At 34.5% G+C, this 19,738-nt stretch overlaps 1 protein-coding gene across 1 annotated transcript in view; it reads left to right on the top strand.

Annotated features, from left to right (window-relative positions):
• Window positions 1-19,738, top strand: part of LOC133182699 (uncharacterized) — a 54,436-nt gene that overhangs the window by 8,444 nt on the left and 26,254 nt on the right. The window contains exons 5-10 of the mRNA XM_061317550.1: window positions 3,379-3,650; window positions 5,935-6,171; window positions 8,039-8,158; window positions 18,789-18,953; window positions 19,106-19,221; window positions 19,327-19,374. Coding sequence (XP_061173534.1) covers window positions 3,379-3,650; window positions 5,935-6,171; window positions 8,039-8,158; window positions 18,789-18,953; window positions 19,106-19,221; window positions 19,327-19,374 — 958 coding nt within the window. The remainder of the gene's footprint in view (window positions 1-3,378; window positions 3,651-5,934; window positions 6,172-8,038; window positions 8,159-18,788; window positions 18,954-19,105; window positions 19,222-19,326; window positions 19,375-19,738) is intronic.

Raw genomic sequence — 19,738 nt, 5'->3', positions numbered from 1 at the left:
ACAGCCGTTCGTTGCTAGAGTACGACTGAGTCAACCATTTTTTTGTCAAAAGTGACCTACATATTGACGTCATTTTCACATTGTAACGTCACAAACAAGGAGTAAAACATTATTCAACATCTGTTATTTATAGAACATGTGTATGACTATATGTGTGCAAAATTTCACTCTGATCTGAATAGTGGTTTTCTAAATATAGAGATAGTTCGCGAACTTTTTGATCACCCCTCGTATGATGAGGTCCCCGACACAGGTCAATCAACTGTTTCAACGAGATGGGTCATCACTTAAAAAGAAGGCAAACTAAAGGCAAAGCTTGTCGCAATGGGTTTCGAAGAAAAAGACATGATATAACGGGATAGTCCCACTGCAAGCAAAGGGGCAATACGCATATTACTAACCATTGCAGCAAATAAACAATGGATCATAAAGGCCACAGTTATAAAATCTGCTTTCTTACAAGGCAAAAAATTCCATCGTGATGTTTATCTGAAGCCTCCTATTGAGAGTGGAGTTTCCAAAGGTACGCTATGGAAACTTAGACACTGCTTGTATGGATTAAATGATGGAGCTAGACACCTCTTCCTGAGCGTGAAAGAGGAACTCCTTAAACTTTGATGTAAACAGTACAAGTTGGATCCTGCAGTCTTTGTATTACAGACTCAGAAACTTTATGGAATTATTTGTTGTCGCGTGGATGATTTCTTGCATGCTGGGGATGACCAACTAGAAAAAGTCATGCTGCATTTACGTCAAAGGTTTTTAGCAGGAAAAATAGAGGAGAAAACTTTCAACTACCTTGGTTTTCAAATAAATCAAGAAAAAGAATCACTTTAGATCACACAGATTATATCCAATCACTTAAAAGTATGATGATGGATCCTGACAGAGCTTTACAAAAACAGGATATTATCACTTCTGAAGAACAAACTATATTTGGAAAACGTGTTGGGCAGTTAAACTGTGCAGAGTTCCAGACCAGATGTGTCCTTTGAAATGGTGGACCTTAGTACAAAATTGAAAGCAGCCTACGTCAGTGATCTACTTCGTGCAATCAAGGTGGTCAACCGATTGAAGTATATGAAATCTATAGTGTGTTTTCCCAGTTAAAGAACAAATACGCAGATTGGGAAATGATGGTTTTCACGGATGCCTCTCTCGGTAATCTCAATGATGGTGTGGGAAGCACAGGAGCTCATGTAGTGTGGATTAAAGACAAAGAAGGAAACTGCTGCCCAATAACTTGGCAAACACATAAAATAAAGCGAGTTGTACGATCAACTATTGCAGTCGAAGGGCTAAGTTTACAGGAGGGATTGGAATCCGCAGCTTTTTACAAATTGCTTCTAGATGAAATCATCGGACACCAGTTAGCGGTGGAAGCGTACATAGACAATAAAAGTGTTAGTGAGTCGTTTAATTCTTCTAAACTTGTTGATTACAAAAGACTCCGTATAGACATTGCAGCTATTACTGAACTATAAACGGCGAAGAAAATACAACAGTAAAATGATGTGCCGGAAAGAACCAGTTGGCCAACTGTATGACGAAAAGGGGAGCATCTGGACTTGAACTGTTAAAAATTGTGCAAAACGTAAAATTTGTTTGAGAGCTTACCACATACTTTATAAATCGCAATTTCATTCACATTTATTTTATCTGATTCTTCTTTCTAATAATTGAATATCAATTTTCATCAAAAGAAGAGAAGTATAATTTATGTTAATTTTATACTAAGTTAGATAACATTAACTCTTATTTGTGTTTATGGAACTCTCCAGTTTGGAGAGTTAGTTTTAGGTTGATATTAAATGGAGGGAAGTAGATATTGGTGTTGTGCGTGTTGACAATTACAACGAGATCAGTTGCACGTACAACGTACAACATAATATATAAGTTACCAAAACGAGAAATAAGATAATAACGAGATATGTCGTACAAAGGGCATACATCATGTAATGAGTAGAACGTACGATGTAAGTTGTACAAACGACATATACATGTAAGGGCAGGTACACATGGTAAGGCTTGCTTTATGAGTCATGAAACTTAAGTTCTAGCCTTACCGTGTGTACACTCTTAATACACGATTTTCGAGCCTTAGACTGATTTCAGAATAGAACTGCTCTATTTCTTGATACAAGACTTAGCTGACCTTTCCTTCTAAGCCAATGAAAACCATTCGCCCAAGTGACAATCTACTTTTTATTAGACCATATACGTTAGTAGATTGAAGTGAATTAAAAGTCTTTATTTTCGAATTTTTGAGATAATGAATGTATTCAAAAATGCTACTATTCAACCTCTTCCTGTTTTTAAAAAGTTTATAATCTTTTGTTTTTATGCACATGTATTGTATTTATCCCTTTTTCCCTGGTCAAAGAATTTCTGAGCTGAATTTTTTGAGTGGATATTGACACCCCCTCCCCCGTAAATTTCTGGATCGGCCCTTGAATTTATCATTTACATGAATTCTTTTTAAACTTTTCTTTCTTGTTGCTGAGGATATACATGTATGAAGTACATGTATAGTAATTCTTTGATTAGACCTCGTTGGTACATTTATCAGTTTTTAGTACATGTATTGAATAATCTGTTTAACATCATATATATTTAATCATCATCCATAGGTACATTGTATTGGTAGATTATATAAATTGGCGTGCTTTGTTTTAAGGATATTTCTTGTAGTCATGGTAACAAATGATACAAAATTTTATATTCTTTCCCATTCTTAATATATACGACTATAAACATACACTAACTGGATACTTTTTTCCAACACAAACGACATGGTCTCTCAGTTAAATCCGCCCAAGTAGGTTCGACTTAGTGTATATCGCACGTACGACTCTTCTTGTAATTACGACTTATAATGCCGTTTGTATGACATAGCATCTCCTTTTTACGACATTATCTCTTAATTACGACTTATCTCGTACGTACGACTTATAAAAATTTCACACTGACAGCAATGTTCTTCCGTAATAACGTTAAATTATTTAAATTGAAACAAGAATTTTTCATATCAAATTTACATTAAAATCGAATGCAACATACAATACCTTAGTCCAAACTGCATATACTGAATTTGTGTTTTCCTTTTTTTAAAAAAACATTTAACACAACATAACTTAATGTAAACAAAAATAAATAAATAAAAATTTAAAAAAGCCTAGTCGTGGCAAGAATGATACGACTTTTGTTTAACAAGATATATATTTAATATGATTTAAATACAAGTATCAAGACGCTTTCATATCAATTGACGTTTTATTTGTGCTTGATGTCCAATTTGTGAAAAAATGATACGTACAATTACATGTACTAAGGTTCAAAGTTGTATTTAAAGTACGAATACCCTTTTTATGCATGAAGCATTCAAAATGGAATGTGCATGAACAATACCATAACAACTAAATTAACGAGTGGATACAAAGCTGGGCAAGATGTAGCCAAACCGCTTAAGACTGAACAGAAGACAGGAAAATGTAGCCATGGTTCCCAGGACGACACAACCCGACTTAGAACAGCCACTGGTGGTATTTATAAAGGGAGATCGTCTGCTGCACATGCCCCTCACTACCACCTACACGAACAAGCTTTTGAGGCCGCCAAACAAGCCTCAGTTTATTTTCTATCAGATGAAGGTATTTTGCCTTTTATATAAAAAATAAAAAATCATAATCAAAGTTGTTTTAAAAGTAATACAATCTGTAATTCTGCATATTTTTTGTGATGTGATGCTAGCAAAAATATTGTTTTAAATTCTTTATTTAAAAAAAAAGAAAAGAAAACAAGAAAAATATTGTTGATTTTCGATATGTATGCTGAAATACATCCATTTCACAATATGTGAGTAAACTTAGATTTCCTGAATAACTGATTAAAAGACCAAGCATGTGCCACTAATACAGTGATAGACAGTCAATGGATAAAATTTGCTGGACAACATTTTTGCGGGTTTTATTCCATTCAAACCTCACTGTATTTTTAGCAGTACTGGTCAGAGACCAGAAGAGCTTATGCGATAGTGAAGTGTCCGTCGTCAGTCCGTCTGTAAACGATTTTTCAAAACGCTACTCCTCCTACAGTTTTGGTCTGATTTCAATATAAATTGGCACAAAAGCAATCTACTAAGATACATAATTCAGTGCATCGGTTTCTGATGAACGGTGTTGTCATGTTTACTTATTATAGAAATTTAAATTTCTGTGAAATATTTATTTTCAAAACGCTACTCCTTTTACAGTTTCAATCCGATTTCAATATAACTTGGCACACAAGTAGACTACACTTTGATACATAAATAATTCTGTGCATAGGTTTTTGATTTTTTGAGCAGTGTTGCCATGGTTTCTAAAATAGAAATTTCTGTTAAATGCTTTCAAAATGCATCTTCAGTTTTCGTTTTCAGTAAAACATGGCGCACAAGTGAACAACACTCTCTTTCTATCATTTTTTTTCTCTGGTGAGCTTTGTTACCATGCTTACTAAAAATAGAAATATAGGAAATATGAAATACTAGTACTTCATGGTTACAAATAACATTTTAAACCTTAGGGGTCATGTTGGCCCCCGACTTTAAAAGTTAAAAAGCCTATATTTATATTTTGGGGCCCACCATTTCTCTCCACTTTGTAAAAAAAAAAATCACAATCTTTTCGCATTTTAACTCTGAGAGTATACTTTGCTGTCCATAGTCTTAAATTATCCTGACTATTTTGACACCGTTAGTGATTTATGAATGACATTGCATGAAAGTTATAAAATTAAGGCAGTTCGGGGTATAGGAAACATTTTATAGGTAGGAAATAGTGAAATTAAAAGTGCATTTAATTGTAAAATGGTCAGGTCTTGGAAAAATTTCGATAAAATCAATTGGGCGTTTACATCCTCAAGAGTTGGTCGATCACAGACAAGATTACTAGCATATGCTTGTGGGTGAGTGGTTATTTGCAACCCTGTACTTTCAAAATGCTACTCCTTCTACAGTTTGAATAATTTGAATATAACTTATAACTGAAGGCAATAAATCTTGCCACAAAGAGACTAAAACCAAATGCCATTATTCCATTTATTGTTGTTGCATAATTTCAAGTAGCAAATGCTACTTTTCCTTTTTTTCCTTTGTTATAAATACAAACCAGTAGAGTTACAGTCTCATCAGTTACTTCTGGTTTGTGAGAAGCGTTGATTTTATGCAATCACTCTGTTATGTCCCATATATATATCTAAAGCGTAGAGTATATATTAATTTCTTTTTTCCCTGTAGAGATTTATGTATTTTTATGCCCCCGTAATCGAAGACCTTTCATTGGATTCCAAGAACTTTGACCCTTTGATCTTGACCTTGGAGTTTGGCTTACTTTTGAAAAACTTTAACCTATGCCATTACTTTTGAACAGTTGGTCCTAGGGCTTTCATACTTCATATTTGTACTCCTTGTGACAAGGCCTTACTTCGGATGCCAACAACTTTGACCTTGGAGTTTGACCTACTCTTTGAAAAACTTTAACCTTGGCCATAACTTTTGAATGGTTGGAGCTATTTCACATTTTTCACATGTGTATTTTTTGTGAGATGGCCTTTCCTTGGGCACCATTAGATTTGACCATTACCTTGATGTTTGACTCACTTTTGAAAAACATTAACCTTTTCCATATTTTATCAATGGTTGCTGCTAGGGCTTTCATATTTCACAGGTATATTCTTCCAGAAAAGAACTTACTTTGGGTATCAACATATTTGATTTGCATTTGAGAGATTTTAACCTTCGCTTTAAGCTGCCATACGCGGGCATCAGTGTTTCACAAACACATCTTGTTCTCTATCGAACTATGCGCAAATTTATGGACCAAATCATTTGAATGATAAGGATAACCATTTAAAACATGTTTCGTCATAACTTGCATTTTTTTTTTTAATTTTTAGATGACGGCCTTTTTAACAAGCTCGGGATTCACCTATCTACAGAGATATTCCAAATCAAATCAAATACTGGAAATAAAGAAATAAAAGATTATTCAATCGCATTTATCGTCGACGTTACTGGATCAATGTCAGACAATATAAACGGAGTAAAACAAGGGACAACGTCATTCGTGAACGCTATAAAGGCATCTGAAAATGTGCCAGAGAAATATATTCTCGTAACATTTAGTGATCCAGGTTTGCGTCAATGTTGTATTAAACTTCTACATATCTGATGTAGAATAAATACATTCCTTTGCATTATTCAAACTCAACAACTTAATGTGTAGATATGCAATTTTTAGCTCACCTGGGCCAAAGGCTCAAGTGAGCTTTTCTGATCGATATTGGTCGGTTGTCTGTCGTTGTTGTCGTAAACTTTTCACATTTTCATCTTCTTAAGAACCACTGGGCTAATTTCAACCAAACTTGCCACAAAGTGTCCTTGGGTAAAGGGGATTCAAGTTTGTTCTAATGAAGATCCACACCTTCTTCCAAGGGGAGAATTATGATTTTGCGAAAAATTAATGGCATCATATGAAAAACTTCTTCTCCATAACCACTGTGCTTGAAAGTATGAAACTTATGTTTAATCATTATGATGTAGTGTAAATACAAGTTTGTTCAAATAATGGCCACAATGGGGGATCTAGAAAAATCTTTAAAAAATCTTTCAAGGAACAGCAAAGCCATGATTGGTCATATTTATATGGAAGCATAGTCAGGTAGTGTAGATTCAAGCTTGTTCAAATTATGACCCCAGGGGTACATTGAGCCACAATAGAAAAGTTGTAATTGATGATATTAATATAGAAGCATCCTCAGGTAGTGTAGATTCAAGTTTGTTTAAATCATGACCCCCCGGGGGGAAGGGTGGGGCCACAATAGGTGATCAGTTTTACATAGGGAAATATCTTTAAAAATCTTCTTCTCCATCTTCGCTAGCCAAAGGTTTCTGATACGCTACTCCCCTCATAAACCCTTGGCATACGGTGCTGACAATAGACGGGATTGTTTTCGTCACGTGATCACGATTCTTACCAGGTTCGCACATATTGCGTCATCGACAGAATTAAAAAGCGTATTTAAAAACATAATGTTTTTAAAGAATAATTAACAAGAAGGTATTGAATTATGTTACTTTGTTATTTAAACATGTTAAAATGCAAATCTACATCTTCAGTATAGATTCTAAATCACATGTTTTGCACGTAGCTTAATATATTGGATGACACCATATAGCTATTCATAGAATGGCATGTTATCTTACGGATCGTTGTTTACTTGCGGTTTCATTCCCGATATTAAAGAGTCAAGATATATCCCGAACGCATATATCGTCATTTACAGAAAACAATTCCTGATTGGTCGAACGATGTCGATCAACTCCAATCACAACTTGAAAAAAAATCCCAACTTTTTTTAACACCGTATGCCAAGGGCTTATGAGAAGAGTAGCGTATCAGAAACCCTTGGCTAGCGAAGATGCTTCTTCTCAAGAACAGCAAAGCCATGATTATTTAAAATGTTTATATGGAAGCATCCTCAGGCTTTGTAGATTCAAGCTTGTTCAAATCATGACCCCCGGGGGTAGGGTGGGGCCAAAAGGGGCGATAAAAGTTTTACACAGGAGAAATCTTTTAAAAATATTCACAAGAACAACAAAGCATGATAGGTCATAATGATATAAAAACATCCTCAGTTAATGTAGATTTAAGTTTCTTCAAATCATGACCCACCCACCCCCCGGAGAATAGAGGGACCGTAACAGAAGATCATAGTTGTGAAACAGAATATAAAGGATATATCGATAAAAAAATTCATCTTAAAAACAACAAAGCCATTATGTGTCATATTAATTCAAAAGCATCCTTTGGAAGTTTAGATTCAAGCTTGTTCATCCCCCCCCCCAACCACTTTTATATTTAAACTTTTCAATACTGAATTGATTTCTGCTTTTTCCTAAGCCAAAGTGCTCAGGTGAGCAATGTGGCCCCTGGGCCTCTTGTTCTTATACGAGTAAAAATTGAAAATTTCAATGTTATTTATTAATTTTGATTTTTAGTTGATTTTGAAACAAGCCGAGTAACAGCCGATGCAGACGAAATGATTGATTGGTTAGGCAGTCTCTCTGCTAGCGGTGGTGCGGACTGTCCAGAATACAGTCTGTCTGGTTTAATAACAGGTAGCTCTAACTCTTATAACTTACTGTTGCGTGATGTTCTCGAGCACAATTTTACAAATTATCACATTTTCAGTTATTGTTCTTACAATATTAAAAACAAACGACTTAACCTGTCGAACTTATGAAGTCTATATGTATACTATTCTTGTGCTAAATTGTCACTTTTTAGGTCACCCTAGTCAATTACGTGACCTACATGTATTGCTATCCGTTTTTGTCCGGCGACTGGCATTGTCCTTTGACAGACATTTGAACATTTTCAGCTTCTTCTCTGGAACTGCTGAACGCATTTCAACAAATCTATAGCATCTGTGAGAAAACAAAATTGGGAACAAAATTGTGAATTTTATGGTCCCTGCCCCTAGAAGCTCGGGCTAAAACCATAAAAATTAATGCAATCTTTAAAAATCTTCTTCACTCCTGGACATCACGCAGTTGAACTATTGTCATGTTGTAATAAGCATGGAACCGTCTACCAAAATTGTGAAATTCATGACCCAGGGTTATGGCACTGGAGTAAGGACGGGGCTCTAATGATCCTGTAGTGTAAATGCATAAAATCTTAAAAATCTTTTTCCTCTCCCCCTGTATATTTACAATGTAGCAGTTAAACTGGATGCATTATTCTAATGAGCAAGGGTAACTGTACCAAATTGTGTCCCCAATGTCAAAGGTTCTGTTTGGGAGGGGCTTTATGATTGATTGATTGATTAGGGTTTAACGTCGAGTCGGCAATATGTCAGCCATATTTCGGTGGAACATTAATTCTATATGACCGGTTTTGAAAGATTTTTGGTTTCTCTGGCGGCCCCCAGTGAGCCTACTCCTTTCCGAAAACCAGAGAAACGATCTTCTGCGTGCTAAGGGGGTTGCAATCCTTGACACGGGGCACCATTTAACGTCCCATCCGACGGACTTAAAAATTTAAAAACATTTCAACAGTTTAAAATAAAACTCTCTCTGTGTTTATCAACAAAATTAATTAAATTGTGTACCTTTAGATTTTACTGTAAAAATCAGTTTCATGTAAATAATATAATCTAAAATTGTATTAACATTAACATTTGTAAACAGTTCACTCATCGTTCGTACATTATTGAAAAGTCTACTTCGAATAGGCGTAAAATCAGAACATTCTAAAAGAATATGATTTATAGTAAGAGGACAGTCATAGGATATACATTCTGGCTGAAGTTCTCGATTTAATATGTATGCATGTGTTATTTTAGAATGACCTATACGTATTCTTGAAATAATCACTTCGTCCTGACGTTTCAGGCCGAAGTTAGATGATATGTTAACTTTGTTTCCTATTGCATATAGTTTACTTGTATCACAAAATTCCCAATATATTTTGCCAAAGAGAATTTACATAAAGTTTCACAATATATTTTAGGTCAGTATAAGGAATTTTAAAAATGGTAATGTCGTACTGAAGTGTACGGTGGCTGGTATAGGACATGGTATGAGAATTTTTTTTATTAATTCGTGGCCACGAAATAAAGTTCGTGGGAACGAAATAAAATTCGTGGCCACGAAATAAAATTCGTGGCCACGAAATAAAAATTCGTGGGAACGAAATAAATTTCGTGGCCACGAAATAAAAATTCGTGGCCACGAAATAAATTTGTGCTACATAATGCCATTTTTAGCTTCTTCTGTTTTATGTCATTCAAGATGAACGAACTTATATATAATTATCATTTAATTGGAATGAGCCAACGGGATATATGTGTAATGAGCAATGAGATTCGATGCTGTTACGTAGAACATGTTTCACATGAGAAGTTATACTCCTAACATGCTAAGATTTTGTGTCTTTATTTCATTACAACTATGTGACAGGATTCAATAGAAAATGTGAGAAAACAGCAAATAAGCCCTTAAAGTCATTAATGTTCGGGTTGCCTTGACTAATATCAGGAACAAAACTTGCCAGAGTTATTATAGTTAAGAAAAATACATAACTTGGCTAATATAAAATTGTCCCTGTGTATCATATCATCTAAAAAATCGTGACTTCATGCTGTGTCATGTAGCATGATGACAAGCTGAAGAGAACACTTTCATTTTGTTTTATCATTTGGTTAGGATGTCATTTTGGATGCAGTATCATTGAACTGCCTTAAACTCCAGAACAGTCAATTGAATCGGCTTGAATGTCTTGTTTTAATTTTGGGCACAGAGCAAAAGAGATAGTTTATTATTATTATTATTTTTTACAGCTAGACTATGTTCATAATGCATGTACCAATTCTCAGCTGCTTCTAATATATATGCAAATTAAATATATGGGTATTTATAATGATGTTTATCAGTGCGGGCCAGTTACAATAATCTAACTGTGTCTGTGTGTCATGGGACAGACTCTCACTAGGTCCATAGCAAATTATCATTTTAACACTATATGTACATGTAATTGTGAAATAAAAATTCGTGGCCACGAAATAAAAATTCGTTCCCACGAATTTTATTTCGTGGCCACGAATTTTTATTTCGTGGCCACGAATTTTTATACCATGTCCTATAGCAGCCACCGTAGAAGTGCCAATTTTGCAGCACTATCAGCCTTAGTGTTTCCAATAATTCCAACATGACTTGGAATCCAACAAAAGTCAACTACTTTACCTTGTTGAGTGAAGTGATAGTACTGAATAAATATATCTAAAATGTAGGGTTGATCGATGGTCATATTTTGTATAGATTGCAAGCAAGAAAGGGAGTCCGAAAATATTGTAAAAGAGTTGTCATTAGATTTAATAAATTCAAATGCAAGCTGTTCGGCTTTTGCCTCTGCTGTAAATATTGTAGCTTCATTTGGAAGCCTTAAAGAAAAAAAAATATTTTTATTCACTGCAGTCGCTGCTACTTTATTTTTGTCTTTAGAACCATCTGTATAAATTTCGACTGTAGAATTTTTAGATTGTTTTATTTCGGCTAATTTCTGTTTAAAAACAAGAGAATTGGTTTCTGATTTCTTAAAATTAGTTAAAGATGTGTCTACATTTGGTTTAATTAATTTCCATGGCGGTATTTCAGAGAAAATTGTAGGTTTTATAATGTCCAAAGGTTGGTCAGAATCCCTCTTATGTTTTCTAGATCTTAGACCAATAGGTTTTATACATGTTTTACTTTTATCATATAAGTTTTCGTACTACGGATGAAAAACACAATCGTAAGCAGGATTATTAATATTCGCTTTTAATTTGAAAATATACTGTAAGGTAAGTTTGATTCTTCTTAAGTCCAGCGGTGGCTCATTTGCTTCAACGTATAGACTATTTACAGGAGAAGTTCGAAAAGCTCCTAAGCAAAGTCGAAGGCCTTGATGATAGACTGCGTCAAGAGCTTTCATGTATGAAGTTCTTGCCAAACCATATACAATGTAACCATAGTCTAATTTAGATCTAACTAAAGATCGATAGAGTTTTAAAAGAGTATTTTTATCCGCCCCCCCCCCTTTTGTATTTGCAATAACTTTTAATACATCTAATGCCTTTGTACATTTTTCTTTAAGCATTTTAATATACATGCGAGATAAGAGAGTTTACTGTCAAAGATAATACCTAAAAATTTTACTCTTTTACTATTTTTATAGGGATTCCATCTAGAAGCAAATGTGGATCACCGTGGGCTTTCCGTTTGGAGCAGAACTTAAATCCATTTATATCAGCCCAATTTTGAATTTTATTTAGACAAAGCTGTAATTTTCGCTCAATATAAATCATACTTTTGAATTTAAAACAAAGAACAAAATCATCGACAGATAGACTTTCATGCATATTATTTTTAAGCACTTCTGCTATACTGTTAATTTTTACGCTAAATAATGTGACCGATAAAATACTTCCTTGTGGCACACCCATTTCCTGTTCAAAATTGTCCGAATATGTAGACCCCAAGCGTACTTTAAAATGTCTATCATTCAAAACATTCTTTATAAAATTGGGCAAGTGTCGTTCTTATTATATAGTGCAAATGCATTTTTTCTTTAGATATCTTCGCAGGAATGTTATGGCTACACCCAGAGATATCCTACTTGCCTTTACAATATGACGTCATAGTAAGCTGTATGACGTGAACTTTAGAAATGACGAACTCTTAAAATCTATATTTAAAGTTTAATTTCAGATCCAAGAAATGAATGGAATCATTCAAAAACATAATATAAACTAAATCTTGTCGTTTTTGGGTGGTATAAATAGCTAAGTATTTATCACGGGGGTAAATACCAAACCCATGACGTCATAACTATTGATCAAATACTTGCCGAGTGAAAATGAAACGTGACGAGAATTTATGTAAACAAATATATGAAATGGGAGTTTTAAAGCATATACATTGAATGTTATGTGTGATTCATAAGGAATTAAAGATTAAGAATCAGGTACGCTGATATATTCTTATCATGTTTTCTTATAATGAACAGAGGCAGTGCTATGAAATCCCGATCAGCCTTTTCTCTGTCGCTCTATAACAACAATGATGCAAAAATTCAACACTACGCCGCATACTGTGAAACATGATTTTTGTTTGTATCGAAAGCTTGTATTCTATAGTACATAAATTGATGACAATTCCTTGATCGTACGTATAAAATGTAAAAATTTTGGTAAGGTTTCATGCGAAACTTTGGAATAATTTTTTCTGTGTCGGGAGAGTAGGATTCTAGCAGCACTTTTCATGGTCCAGTGATGTTTTTACATAATTATTTTCACAAAAAGAAATGAATTATCCCCGGGGTAGTGTTGAACTTTTCACTTTTTCATTAAGGTAATTTTTCTATTTATAGACGTCACGTGATGACGTCGTAGTGGAGTGCTTCTTTTAGCCTCAGACTCAATGACGTCTATACAATGGATAATAATAGTAAATGTTTTATCTATGGCTTTTCCGATTTATCAATGTTACATCTTACGAAAAAAGTCTAAATTCGCCGAAATATGATCTGTGTACTGCCTTAACGTACCCGCGTTATTACCTGCTCCTGGGCATTGACAAACAAAGTGCAAAATTATGATGATTAAGAGTGCCTCTTCCGAAAGTGTGAATTTTATAATTTTATTGCCCCTGTGTAAAAGGTTCTGATGTTAGGATAGGGCCCTATTGATTATACTTAGTGAAAATGCATTATTTCTATGAAACTCTTCTTCCCTACTCTGGACATTAAGCAAATACATGAAATGTATAGTTATGATAAGCAAGAATCCCTTTTTTTAGATTTCCTGGATCAGTTATTTTAGCGTTAGGATGGGGCACTATTGATAAATATATAGTGAAAATGCATTAACTCTTTAGAAATTGTTTTAAATACCTCAAGGTATTAAGCAAACTAAGTGTAAAGTTATGATGAGCAAGGATGCCTCCTCTATAATCATGCATTTCATGCCCCTGGAGGAGGGATTCTGGTATTAGGATGTGTAGGCTTTGTTCATTATATAGTAAAAATGTATTATTCCTTTGTAAATTTTCTCTGCATCTAGGTTTTAGGCAAACAAACTAGATGCAGGGTGCCTCTACCAAGTCTGTGACATTAATTGCCCCTGGGTCAGGGGATCTGGTGTTAGGGCAGGAATCTATATCTTAAATGGTGAAAATGTACGAATTCAGCTTCTAGGCAGAGAAAATAATCGCATTGTTTTAATGAGCAAAGGTGTCTCATCCAAAATTATAACATTCAAAGCCCCTGACTCAGAGGCTGTGGTGCAATTGCGGGGCTCTGTTGAATAAAGTCAAAATGCAATATTTCTTAGGGAAAGTCTACCCTCGTCCTAGGTATTAAGCAAACAAACTAAGTGCAAAGTTATAAAATAATGAGCAATGGTGTCTCTTCCAAAATTGTGAATCTCATGGCCCCTGGGTCAGGACTTGTGGTGTTAGGACAAGGCTTTATGGATTCTATTTAGTGAAAATGCATTTATTCTTTGAAAATCTTCCTCGCTCTTGCCTATTTAGCAGATAAACTAAATACATAGTTATGATGAGCAAGGATGTTTCTCCTAAAACTTTCGTGGCCCCTGGGTTAGAGATTCCAGTGATAAGCCGAGGCTGTGTTGAATGTATAGTGAAAGATGCATTATTTCTTTGAAATTCTTATTGCCGCTCCTGGGCATCTAGGAGGCAAACTGAGTACAAATATGTAATAATCAAGGGTATTTTATCAGATTTGTGAAATTCTGGACCACTTCAACAAGTGTTCTGGTGCTGGACAGGGCTTTATTTTTTAGGTCACCTGAGTCATTCAGGTGACCTATTGCTATCTGTTTTCGTCCGTCGTCGTCCGTCGTGCGTTAACTTTTGAACATTTTTAACTTCTTCTCTAGAACCGCTCAACCAATTTCAACCAAATTTGGTATATAGCATCTATGGGTGAAGGGGAACATAAATTGTTAATTTCATGGTCCCTGCCCCCCTGGGGCCTGAGGGGTGGGGCTAAAACCACCAAAAATAATGCAATCTTTAAAAATCTTCTTCTTTACTCCTGGACATCAAGCAGTCAAACTGTTGGCATCTTTGTAATAAGCATGGAGCCCTCTACCAAAATTGTGAAATTCATGGTCCCAGGGTCAGGGGTTCTGGCCCCAGGGTGGGGCTATATAGATCATATAGTGAAAGTGCAATATTTCTTTGAAAATCTTCTTCTCTGCTCCTGGGTATTAAATAAAGTTACTAAGTACATAGTTATGATGAGCAAGAGTGCCTCTTCCAAAATTGTGAAATTCATGGCCCCAGGGTCAGGGGTTCTGGTGTTAGGGCGGGGCTCTATTGATTATATAGTGAAAATGCTTTAATTCTTTGAAAATCTTCTTCTCTGCTCCTGGGTATTTTAAACAAACTAAGTACATGGTTATGATGCATAAGGATGCCTTTTCAAAAATTGTGAATTTTTGGCCCCAGGGTCAGGGGTTCTGGTGTTAGGGCGGGGCTCTATTGATTATATAGTGAAAATGCATTGATTCTTTGAAAATCTTCTTCTCTGCTACTGGAGATTATTTAAACAAACTAAGTGCATGGTTATGATGCATAAGAATGCCTTTTCAAGAATTGTGAATTTCATGGCCCCAGGGTCAGGGGTTCTATAGATTATATAGTGAAAATGCATTGATTCTTTGAAAATCTTCTTCTCTGCTACTGGAGATTATATAAACAAACTAAGTGCATGATTATGATAGACAAGGATGCCTCTTCCAAAATTTTTAAAAATATGGCCTCAGTTTTTGGGGTTCTTGATGAAGGGGGGGGGGGCTCTATTGATTATATAGTGAAAAAGCATTAATTCTATTAATCATTAATTAATCCTGTCTGCTCCTTAGTGTTGAGCTGATAAATAAATTGCTTAGCTATGATGAAAATGGGAGCTGCGAACAGAATTTTTAAATCTTGTGGTCCTAGGGTCAGGGGTTCTGGCATAACGAGGGGGGGGGGGCTTTTGATAATATAATGGAAAAGTGTTAATTCTTTGAAGTCCATAGTTATGATGATGAGGGTAACTCTTCCAAATTTGTAAATTTCTTGACCCTTGGTCTTGGGTTCTGGTGTTAGGGTAAGGCTTTGTTGAATCTATAGTGAAAATGCATTGTACCTGTGAAATTCTTCTCTGCTTCTGGGCATATTGGAAGCAAACTGAGTAAAAGTTTAAATGATATGAGTAAGCGTATTTCTACCAGATTTTTAAACATCTGGACCATTGGTCTAAGCATTCTGGTCCTGGGCAGGGCTCTATTAATTTGTATTCTACTGAGAGAAGTTATTCCCCTTTTCCATTCACCTTTGATAATAAATCACTGTAAATAATGTATTTGAAAGGTTAATAGAATAAGATAATTATGCAAGAATGTTTATCGTATAATTAAAAAAGTACTTTCTTAGTTTTAATAAACAGGTAGACCAGTAAGTAATAGATAAATAAAAATGAGACAAAAATAACTTATCTTATTAAAAGTTCTTCAAAGACCATAAGAGAGGTCAATGCTAGAGGTCTTAATATGGGTTTAAAAATAGTACAGAAGCACTAATAGTTTGTTAATAGTCTGCATAGTGTTAAGTGGGGGACAGATTAGAACTTAATTTATGAGTTGATACTGAATACTAGACTAATTATTTTGTTGATCCTGATCTTCCTACTTCTCTTGCTTTAGGGCAACAAAGCTTCAACTATCAGTGTATTTAACTTCTAAATTGTTGTATTATACTCAGGTGACCGTTAAGGCCCTTGGGCCTCTTGTTTAAAATATGTATTCTGCTGACAGAAGTTATTCCCCTTTGCTTTTCATCTATAATTAGGTAATTGATTGATTGTATGTTGTTTAACGTCCCATTCGAGAATTTTTCACTCATTCAGAGACGTCACCGTATGCCGCTGAATGGCTTAAAATTTATACCTATGCTCGGCGCTCAGGGTTATTGAGCAGTGAGGGTCCTTCATCACGCCAACGCCTACCGTGATAAGGGACCTCGGTTTTTAAGGTCTTATCCGAAAGACCCATGACTTTCACCTCTTGTGCCGAGCGCTTGGCGAAGGAACAGTCACTTCCTATGTTGACGTCTTAGGCTTGACGCGGCGAACGAGAATCGAACCCGAGCCTTCCGATCACGAGGCTCTACCACTAGGCTATCGTGACCGGTTATAATTATGTAATTGAAATGTCAATTGAATAATATATTTTTGCAAAAATTTTCAAAATATACAAAATACAAAAAGTATTTTCAGTGTTTTTAATTGTCAGGTAGACTTGTAAATAAGAGATAAAAATGAGACAAAAATACCTTATCTTTATACAATAAATATTATTCCAAAAGAGGCCAATGTGAGAGGGAATGAGATGGGTTTATTAATAATGCTCTAGCACAAATGTTTTGTTTGTTTTACCTGGATAAGCGCTATAGTGTCAAATGGGGCAAGCACAGACAAGTAAATAGATCTACTTTAAGATTTGTTACAGAGTACTAGACTTATTATTTTGTTGATCCCAGATCATGCTATTTCTCTTGCCTTTGGGCGAATAGCTTCATTTATGAGTTTATTTTGTTTTATTTTATACTTCTACGGATCCTTTACAGTGTTTTATTATACTAAGATGACAGTTCGTGGACAAATGCTATATTTTTTTCTTAATAATGACCGCACTGGAAAACGTTTATGATATTGTATTTTAATATGGACCATGATGATTTAGTAAATATATAAAAATTAAAACAATACAAATAATTTATAAAAGTAATGGTGTCAATATTTTGTATATGCCAGCCGCACGGCCCAGTCTGAAGTAAAGCTAATTTCATGATAACGTCAAAATTATGGATTTTGAATATTTATTCTATGTTGTTCAGTGTGTGCAATAATATTTATGTATATATCATAATGGATTTAATTTTTAAAATTCAAATCGATACACGATACTATTAATTTACGAGCATTTCATTATATACACTTCGTATACCCACGCTGCGCCGCCCAGTCTGACGTTGCGCTAGAATTATAACAATGTCATGAATAAGGATATCCTATTTTCATCAAACAACAGTGGTTTTCCACTTCTTGTAGTTTCTGGTTTTCCACTTCTTGTAGTTTCTACAAAATTGTACACATTGTTGAAAAATCGTATATACCAATTTCATATCAACGAACTAAATTTATTACAATAATTTCAAGTTTGAATAAATATTTTATCTCTGACGTCGTTTTAACCATATTAAAACATGATTTCATGATTTGACGCCGTTTTCTGTTCGGATGGTCAAACCGCTTTTTCTGTCATTTTTTGAAACATAGTTCTTGCGGTTTTTTCCCAATATTTTCACTATCTGAATAGTAAGCGATACTAAAGATATCACACAGCGACGATAACCGCTTCATTTGCGACATATCTAATTTTTAAGTCTTGACTTGCTTTTTAAAGAAAATAATCATTTTAATTAGAACAGTTTATTTCAAAGTTTATGGCATTTTAACCCTGGGTCGTGCACACTATCTGCAACTTTTGAAGACCGTAAATTTTTACAAAAAATATGAAGTTCAAACAATTAAAATCAAACTATTCTGTCTTGGATAAAATATTTTTGTATACAAGAATATAAGGACCATTCATTTAAGGAATGAATTTAATAGCTACCCATTTTATACGATATAAACTGGGTTGGGGCAGTTTACGCTTTATAAACCGCGAAGCGGTTTATAAAAAAGCGTAAACTGTTCCAACCCAGTTTATACCGTATAAATTGGGTAGCTATTAAATTCATTCCTTATAATTTAATTTTCATTCATTTGATGTAAGAAAAAAAAGATGATTGTCCTTAAAAAATGACTTCAATTTGTGCAAAATTTGAATGTAACGTCAGGCGGATCGATACGTTTTTGACGCAAGTCATTGTGACGTAGGCAACCCATTTTATACAAAATAAAGTAAATTTTTTGTCCAATAAAATAAAGCGTTACAACTAGAATTAAATTATTTTGACATAAAAGTCACTGTTCACGAACTTTATGGACAACCCTCGTATAAGTTTTATTGTTAGTAGTAGTTTATTTCAAATACAAGGCCAACAACTACAGCAAATGTATGCTTTATTTTAATTAATGCTTTAATGTTTAAACGATATTTCTAAAATCATCCTTGATTGGTCTTTGCAGGGGCAACTCTGTCTAACCACAACTCACCTGTTTACATTTATACGGATGCTCCTGCTAAAGACCCTGAAAAGGAAGCGGAGGCTATAAGAATTCTACTAGAAAAGAATATTACAGCAAAATTTCGTCTGACTAATGAATGTGGACGTCGACGAAAACGCGCAATAGGTTTGAGTATACAGAGTGTGCATACATGTACATTGATTTGATGTATTAATTATTACTAAAATGGTATTAGAGAGGAATTGTAATATGTTTTATACAAGTATTACTTAATTTAAAATGTATGTAAATGTAACTCTTCCCTTTATATCATTTAGAACGATATAAGCGTCAGTCTTCTGTGTATGATCGTATTGCACAAACCACAGGTGGCGATGTCCAAAGGTTTTCGTCGTCGTCCGAGTTAGCTTCAAAAGTTGAAGAAGATTTACTGGTAATTGTTTTAAAGTTTCAAGATAGACAATAATGTTCCGAATCAGATAGAACATTTATTTGAATAATAATATGAGAAGTACACAGTTTCTTGTTTCATGTTTAGAATGATTTGAATATCATACAAAGTAACTCCTCTCAAACCTTGGACACGGTAAGTATTATTTATAGTAAGTATAAAAAAAAATTATAGACTCTGGAAAAAGGTTCATCAACTATAATGACGAATTTTATTCATCATCTTATAATTATTCTCTGATACAGTACTTTACAAAAGATTAACTTTATAAACAGAAATTTTCAAAACTAAATAAAAAACGAAAAGCCATTAAGAGATAAAATTAATATTATCATAGCTTAACGTAAATAACGAGGGGGCATTTGAAAAGTTCAAGGGCCGGTTTTACAAAAGGTCGTAAATGGAAACTGTCGTACGACCGAACTTACGATATACGACCGTTTTACAAAGATTTGGGACTTGCGAGTTACTACATAATTCGGTCATAGGTCGTGCTTAC

The sequence above is a fragment of the Saccostrea echinata genome, unplaced genomic scaffold, assembly GCF_033153115.1.
Source record: "Saccostrea echinata isolate AGI-Se365-2 ecotype Australia unplaced genomic scaffold, CSIRO_AGI_Sech_v1 ptg000009l, whole genome shotgun sequence".
NCBI classification, from domain to species: domain Eukaryota; kingdom Metazoa; phylum Mollusca; class Bivalvia; order Ostreida; family Ostreidae; genus Saccostrea; species Saccostrea echinata.
The sequence above is the reverse complement of the archived record's forward strand: the minus strand, read 5'-3'. Positions and strand labels throughout refer to the sequence as shown.